Source organism: Hemiscyllium ocellatum, chromosome 18, assembly GCF_020745735.1.
Source record: "Hemiscyllium ocellatum isolate sHemOce1 chromosome 18, sHemOce1.pat.X.cur, whole genome shotgun sequence".
NCBI lineage: Eukaryota > Metazoa > Chordata > Chondrichthyes > Orectolobiformes > Hemiscylliidae > Hemiscyllium > Hemiscyllium ocellatum.
Genome location: NC_083418.1, coordinates 30,886,993 through 30,894,627, shown reverse-complemented (window position 1 = coordinate 30,894,627; position 7,635 = coordinate 30,886,993). Strand labels below are relative to the sequence as shown.

Below are 7,635 nucleotides of genomic sequence, written 5' to 3'. Positions count from 1 at the left end.
TTCTGGACGTGTTGGGCCGCACTGTAGGGAATTAATGTAATATAAAAATTGGTTGAACAGACACTGCTAGTCAGGTAAAGTGAAAATAGATGAACCTATTAAACCTCGCTGGTATCGCCAGACAAAAATAGAAATGATAAAGTGCCCAATGTAGCGTAAATATGCTAATGATAACTATATACAGACTATATCGATATAATCTGTGAATCAGAGGGATTTCTATAACTAATAATTTGATAGGCACTACTACCGATTTTTAAAAAAAATTCAGATTGACTTGGTTAACTGAATTTGAAATCACCCTGATGTTTTGTGGGATTATGAATTTACAGCTATAGATTACTAATTCATTAACTGCACTTGTCATTATAATTCGATATATTACGGAACAGATCATGTTGCAATTTAAAAGTCAAGGGCAACTAGGGTTCGGCAACAAATACTGGCCAATCAATGTTGTCCACTCCCCGCGAGGATCGGTGGGGAGTTTTTAAAAGCTGGGACAAGCAACCACGACGTGAATCCAGGAACTCGTTGGACTCATCTCGCTCAGGTGGTGTTAGCCTTTCACCGTTAGTTCGATTTTTCCTTCGACCTGAGACGGTCTGCGGTTTAATATAAATGTGTTCAGAAGGTCGTTGGAGCAGGACAAGTTTTGCACGGAGGGTGGTTGAGATAGACACCCCCAACCTTAACTTCAGGACCAAATTGACTCACTTCGAAAGGTGTAGACCCGAAAAGGAAGGGCTCAGTTTTGAATCCTCCAGCCAACAGGTTGCGTACTGAAATGTTTATAAGCTGTGAAGGAGGTGGAGAATACAACATGGTGAAGTGTTAAAAAGCTAGTGCTTCTAAATAAACCTGTTGGACTATAAACTAGTGTTGCGTGATTTTCAACTTTGTTCATCCCAGTCCAACACCAGATCTCCAAATCAGTGAGACCCACACTATCATAGCCCCGCCCATAGTCACAGCTCCGCCCACTACTATGACCTAACAATTGACCCCTCATCCATCGTCTCAGCCCGTCCGCTGCAATGAGCTCACATCTGGGGTCCCCGACACACTGCACCGACCACAGCCAAGGCCCCGCCCATGGCCCCGCCCCGCTCACGGGCAAGGCCTCGCCCACTGAACCTGGTTTCCGGAACCAATTGAGCGGTGTGCGCATGCTCAGACTGATGCTGAATGGTTTCCGGTCCAGCTGAGGCCAGGCGGAAGGGGGAAGTTGATGTCGATTAGAAGCAGAGAAGAGTAAACAGTGAGCAAGGGAGGGGAGAGGCTGAAACAATGGCGGTATCTGAAGGAATGCTGAAGAAAATGGTATCAAAGGTAGAGAAGAGATAACTACAGGGAGGATTGTGAGTTGGGAGAGGGTGGGAATGGGAGGGGTATGAGTTGGGGAATGTGGGAGTTGGGGGAATGATTGAGGGAATATTAGAGTGAGTGGGGAGTGCAAAAGGGGAGGGAAGCTAGCATGGGGGGGGACAGAGAGGGGGTTGACTGGGGTGGAGAGTAGGCTGTGGCAAAGGGGATGAAGGGAGGGAGATGGGCAGCACAGAGGGGCTGGGAAGGCTGGATGGGAGGGAGAGAGGTTAGATTAGACTTAGATTAGACTTACAGTGTGGAAACAGGCCCTTCGGCCCAACAAGTCCACACCGACCCGCCGAAGCGCAACCCACCCATACCCCTACATTTACCCCTTACCTAACACTACGGGCAATTTAGCTTGGCCAGTTCACCTGACCCGCACATCTTTGTGACTGTGGGAGGAAACCGGAGCACCCGGAGGAAACCCACGCAGACACGGGGAGAACGTGCAAACTCCACACAGTCAGTCGCCTGAGTCGGGAATTGAACCCGGGTCTACAGGCGCTGTGAGGCAGCAGTGCTAACCACTGTGCCACCGTGCCGCCCATAAGTTTATAGGGGTAGTGAATTGAGGGAGAGTGTGTGGGAGGGGATTGAGATGGGTATGGCTTGATAAGAACCTTGCACTGGGATTGAAAGTGAACCTTGCACTGGGATTGAAAGTGAACCTTACACTGGGTAGTCGAGCATAGAGAATGGCACATGGTGGGACCATGAGACTGGGAGTGTGAGAAGGTGGCGCAGGGAAGGTGGGTGAGGGAACTCAGCAATGGAATAGGGTAACTGTTGCTTGGGTGATGGTGAGGGAGGAAACAGGAGGTGGGAGCAAAAATGAGTGTACGTTTGACAGTAATATGTGATGTGAAATTGTGCTAGTACAAGGAATGGGAAGAGAGAAAACATGGGAGGAAGAATTGGGGAATGCGAGATGTGAAAGGGAAGAGGGTAATTGGGTGGAGAGAGATTGAATAAGTCAATGTGGTGGGAAGTGAGAGCGTTTTGAGGGGGCAGTGAAATTTTGAGGAAACTGCTTAGGATTAAACTGCTTTTCTTTAAAGTATAAATACAGGGATCTGACAGTGAGGGAAATTCTGAATGTTACCTCTACCTACAAAGACCTCAAGCCTGCATTGGATGCGTTTGGTGAGTGATATTTAAATTTATACAAATGGCCAGTACATGTTTTGAATCCGCCTATCGAGAGATGTAAACACACTTCTGAAGCAAGCAGGACTTGAATCTGGGCTGCTGGCCAAAAAGTCAGGGCACATCCATTATGCCACATGAGCTCTTCAAAAGTGTTTTTGCACCTGGTATTCTCAGGCAACCTCCTATTCATGCAGCCAAAGTCTGCTTGGTTTCCAGAAGGTGTTTTCAGACTAGTCTGGCTGTAGTCAATGCAACAACCAATTTGTATAGTTACCTTGAACAGGCATTTTGACTCCTGTGATGAATTGCTTGATTATGGCAGTAATCAATGAATAAGAGGAAGAAGCCAGGTTTGGTAATGTGAAATTTTTAAAATCCATCTAGCCTTTACCCTGGGTTAGCAACAGAAATCTTGTACTTGGAGGCCAGCCACTGTATTTTGGCTCAGTTGTGTTTAATACTGATGCCACATTATCAAATAGCCAGTATGGGCTGATACTTAGGCAAGGCTACCAGGAGCAGCTAGAGCCTGTGGAATTGTAACCCAAACCAGGTGTCAGCACTTTAAATGATGAAATATGGAAATCGATAAAAGTTGGTCACTACATAAGTGACAATGCCTTCTTCACCAACCTAGTAAGATGCTGGTATAAATTTGCTACACTTTCAGGTGTATTCATTACAAAGGCTTGAGTTGTGGTTAATCATCCATCTGTCCCCTTGGCATGCTGTGCCCCTATGGTATCGAGCTCTTCTCCAGCTGCAGTTGAATCTTGCCTCAGATTCGTGGTTGCAAGCAAAGATTTGTACGCTTCAATATTTTCTAACCAACCTGTTCAGGGATGTTATGATTCACTTCTAAAGCAGGTGGAATTTGAACCTGTGCCTCTGATCTCCGTGGTAGACACACTACAATGCACTCCAAAATCCCTTAGACTTGTAGTTTTCTGCTCCTCAGATGCTGCCTGACCTGCTATGCTTTTCCAGCACCACTTTAATCTTGTATTTTTATAGTGCCTCAAGGTGTCTCAATCTCTTTATAGTCAGCGAAGTGCTGTTGAAGTGTGGTGACTGTGATTGAGAAAGAAAGGTTCTGCAATGTGAAGTAGCAACATTTATGTTCTCTTGACAGAGAAATGTCATAATTGTGGATATGTTCGCCCCTGAGCTGGAAAGTTGATTTACAGATGTTTCATCCCCTGTCCAGATGAAACCTCAGTGCTTTGGTGCCTCCTGTGAAGCGCTGCTTTACTGGCTTATGGAATTTATTTAGCTCCGTTCCTGCTGCTTCCGGTTGTTCGTTGTAGTGCTCAGTATATTGGGTCTAGGTCAAAGTATTTGTTGATGGAGTCCATGGATGAATGCCATCTCGAAACTAACAGCTATATTTCCCTGACCACTTGGATTCATGACAGCCCATAAACTGACAGCCACGCTCAGCCAACAACTCACCAGAGCAAAAGACCTATACTCATCATGTGCAAGACCAAGGTAATTTACACGATGCCATGCAAAGACTACACAAAACACTCTGTAGGACAACTAGCAATTCGCATCCATGAACACCAACTAGCCACTAAATATTGTGACCAGCTGTCCCTAGTAGCCATACACACAGATGACAAAGATCACAAATTCGACTGGAGGAACACAACAATCATAGGACAAGCTAAACAGGACAGCCAGAGAATTTCTAGAAGCATGGCACTCATCCACGGACTCTGTCAACAAGCGCATAGACCTCGGCCCAATATACCGACCACTACAACGAACAACTGGAACCAGCAGGAACCGAACTGAATAAATTCGAGAAGACACAGTTTAGCAACTCTTCACAGGAGGCTCCATAGCACTGAAGATGTCACCTAGACATCTTGAAACGTCTGCAATTCCCAGCTTGACGAATTAACTCACAACTACAGCAACTGCCAACCGAGCTACCAATCCATATGCAGACCTTCTATTGAAAAATGTCCCAAAGCGCCCCAATGTGCTAGGCGGAGCTGTAATTGATAAAAATGCCAAGAGAGGTTATGAGAGGTAACTACAGTCTTGATTAGATATACTTAGGGAGTGATTTAAAGAAGGAATTCTTATTGTGGGGCCCAGATAGGTGAATTGACAGCTACCAATAATAGGGTGAAGTTAGGTGAATATGCAACAGAGCAGGGTCAGGAATGAAGACTGCCGAAGGTTATGTGGGATTTGGAATGGTTATGGCATTTGCAGTATGCAATGCAGTTATAGAGAAGATGATTTAAATACAAGTTTGAGAATGTGAAATTTGAGGAATTGGGTACTTGTTCAGTGCTGAGAGGGCTGTTTGTGCAGATAGGATGTGATTTGTAATTCAATTGGTCGCAAAACACACTTGTTCTTAAACCCAGTTAATAAACAAACGCGAAGAATTGATCTCTCTAACTCTCTTGAAAAACTTAACAGGATAATAGTTTATTTAACTACTAAACAGCAACTGTTACAATCTAGTAACATTCAATGAACACACCCTTGGCATAGACACATTCAATAAAATAGATTGTCTCCCATGCTTTCTGCTGTCGTCGAGAGAGATGTAACTGTTTCCACACCCAACTTCAAGCCTCAATAACTACTGAAATCTAATCAAAATCTCTGATCCTCTGGGAACCCTACTGCATACATTCATACTGCTTCTATTCTAACATTTTTGTTCTTTTAAAAAAAACCCAAGGCTTCGTAAGCTGTTTACTTCATTGGCTTGGAACAGACTGCTTGGTTGCTCTGTCTCAACCTGTCTTTGTTTAATAAAAAGAACAAAATACACCTTACAGTCATTGTATCATCACAGTTACTACTATCTGCTTTCTGTCCTTGAGTGTCTCTGGAACCATTGTCCATTTAATCCAAAGGCTTCGGTTTGAGCTGCCAAGCCTATTATGAGGTACTTATAAAACAGGACCAACACTAGCTGCATTAATCCTCTTTGTTACTTTGTCAAATAACCGAATAGAGTAATCTCTCCCATGCCATTTCATTGGCTAAAGGGTAACTTTCTGATAAACAGTCTGCTTTGTGTGAGGTCTCTTGATGCCATAGATGCTTGGAAAATTTCAGCCAATATGTCTTTTTAAAAAGTAAATCAGAGCTAAGAGGGAAGAAACACTTTTCCTAGTTGGACCTATTCGAATTTCAGAACAATATATTCACATATTAGATAACAGCCGGCTCGAATGGCCTGATTTTATACAATTCACCAATTGTGTTAGTGATGCGCTGGGATATATTGTTAATGTTGCATTGATATTCACCCCATGTGCGTGTTTGCTCTCTGTCAGTATTCTGTTTAGTGTCAGTGCTACTGCTTATATTTTGGGAATATACTTCAGTGCTTATCTTACTGAGTTAGAAACCCAGAGGCCTGAAATACTGGTCCAGAGATGGATTCAAATCGCATCATGGCAACAAGGGTTTATTGATAAATACATCAAGAATAGAAAGCTGGTATCAGAATTGGTGACTGTAAAACTACTAATTGGTTGTAAAACTCCATCTGCTTCACAGATGTCTCAATGGCGAGTAATTTGCCATCTTTACCCAATAAGGATCATAAACAACTGTAGTCTGATTCTTAACCGTCCTCTGAAAGGTCCAGCAAACCATTGAGTAAAAGATAATTAAGGATGGGCAATAAATACTGGCCTTGCCAGTGATACCCATATTCCATAAACAAGCATTATTTACCTGTCCACAGAGGTGCCAATTATTGAAAGTTCCTCCCAAGCTAGTGCTAAAATATTTTGGTGAAGCAGCTGACCAAGATGACTGATCATATGTACATTGTGTGTCTGTCATTGCATTATCCAATGTTTTTGAAAATCGTTCTGCTTCCAGTGTAGCTTCCTTTGTTGGTCAGAGTAACGGAGACCAAAAACAAAACTGGTGTTCCTAGGCATCAATCTAACTAAATTCTGCATGCAAACATGAATGAGGGCAGAAGTAGGCCATTCAGCCGGTCAACTTGCTGCATCATTTAGTAAAATCATGGCTGATTTGCTAGTAACCTCAACTCCACATTCCCTGATTTACCCCGATAAACTTTTAACCCCTTGCTTGATGAGAATCTCTCCCACTCTGCTTTAAAAATATTCAAGGACTCTACTTCATCTAACCTTTTTAGGAAAAGTGTTTAAAAGATTGATGGTCTTTGGAGAAAATATTCACGTAATTTCCATTTGAAATAGGTAATAGTTAATTTTTAAACAGTTATTCCCTGTTTTAAATTTTTGCATATGAGGAAGCATCCTCTCAAAACCCCTCAGCATGTTATATGTTTCACTGATCATCTCTGCTTTTCTAAACTTCAGATGCAAACCTAGCTTGTCTTTTCTCATAAGTCAACTCCCTCAATCCAAATATTAGTCTAAATATTCTCCAAACTACCTCCAATGTATTTACATACTTCCTTAAATAAGGTGACCAGAAACTGTGTACATTACAGTTACAGTCTGACCAGTGCCCTGTATAATTTCTTTAATAATTGTTTCTAATATTTTCCCTATATTGGTCTGTCATCTTTTTGAACATGTGTTGGGTTTGCTAACCTCCAGTCCAATAGGATTTTCCCCGAATAGACATTTGGAAATTTAAGTTTTATTTAAATTTTGAAAATTAAAACTAGTGCATCACTATTTCATGAGCCAATTGTTTAAAGACTCTGGGATGATGTCCATCAGGACCTAGACAGCCTGCAGCTCTGAAAATTTAGTCAGTACTACTTCTCTTGTGATTGTAAATTTCCTGAATCCTGTACTCCCTTTCATTTCTTCATTTGTTGCTGTTTCTGTATCCTCATGTAGAATACAGGGAGAACTCGCCATTTAGATACAGAACTGGCTCAAAAGTAGAAGACAGAGGGTGGCGGTGGAGGGTTGCTTTTCAGACTGGAGGCCTGTAAGGAGCATTGTGCCACAAGAGTCGGTGCTGGTTCCACTGCTTTTTGTCATTTATGCTAATGGTTTGGAGGGGAACATTGGTCGTAGTGAAGACAAAGACAAAATATCTTTTCAGTTCATATGTTATTTCCTGATTTTTTGATTATTAATTCTTCAGTCTCATTTTCTATAGGACCAATAGTCA

The 7,635-nt window shown here is 42.6% G+C and overlaps 1 protein-coding gene across 3 annotated transcripts in view; it reads left to right on the top strand.

Moving 5' to 3' along the window:
* Positions 1 to 1,184: 1,184 nt before the first annotated feature.
* tsg101a (tumor susceptibility 101a) overlaps positions 1,185 to 7,635 on the top strand; it is a 53,145-nt gene continuing 46,694 nt past the window's right edge. The window contains exons 1-2 of one of the 3 annotated variants that reach the window (XM_060838454.1): positions 1,185 to 1,261; positions 2,430 to 2,514. Coding sequence is in view for 1 of the 3 variants with exons in the window: in XM_060838452.1 (XP_060694435.1) it covers positions 1,291 to 1,332; positions 2,430 to 2,514 (127 nt within the window). In the remaining 2 variants the exon portion in view is untranslated. Of the gene's footprint in view, positions 1,362 to 2,429; positions 2,515 to 7,635 lie in introns of all 3 variants that reach the window. The other 2 variants (XM_060838452.1, XM_060838453.1) reach the window with 2 other exon arrangements.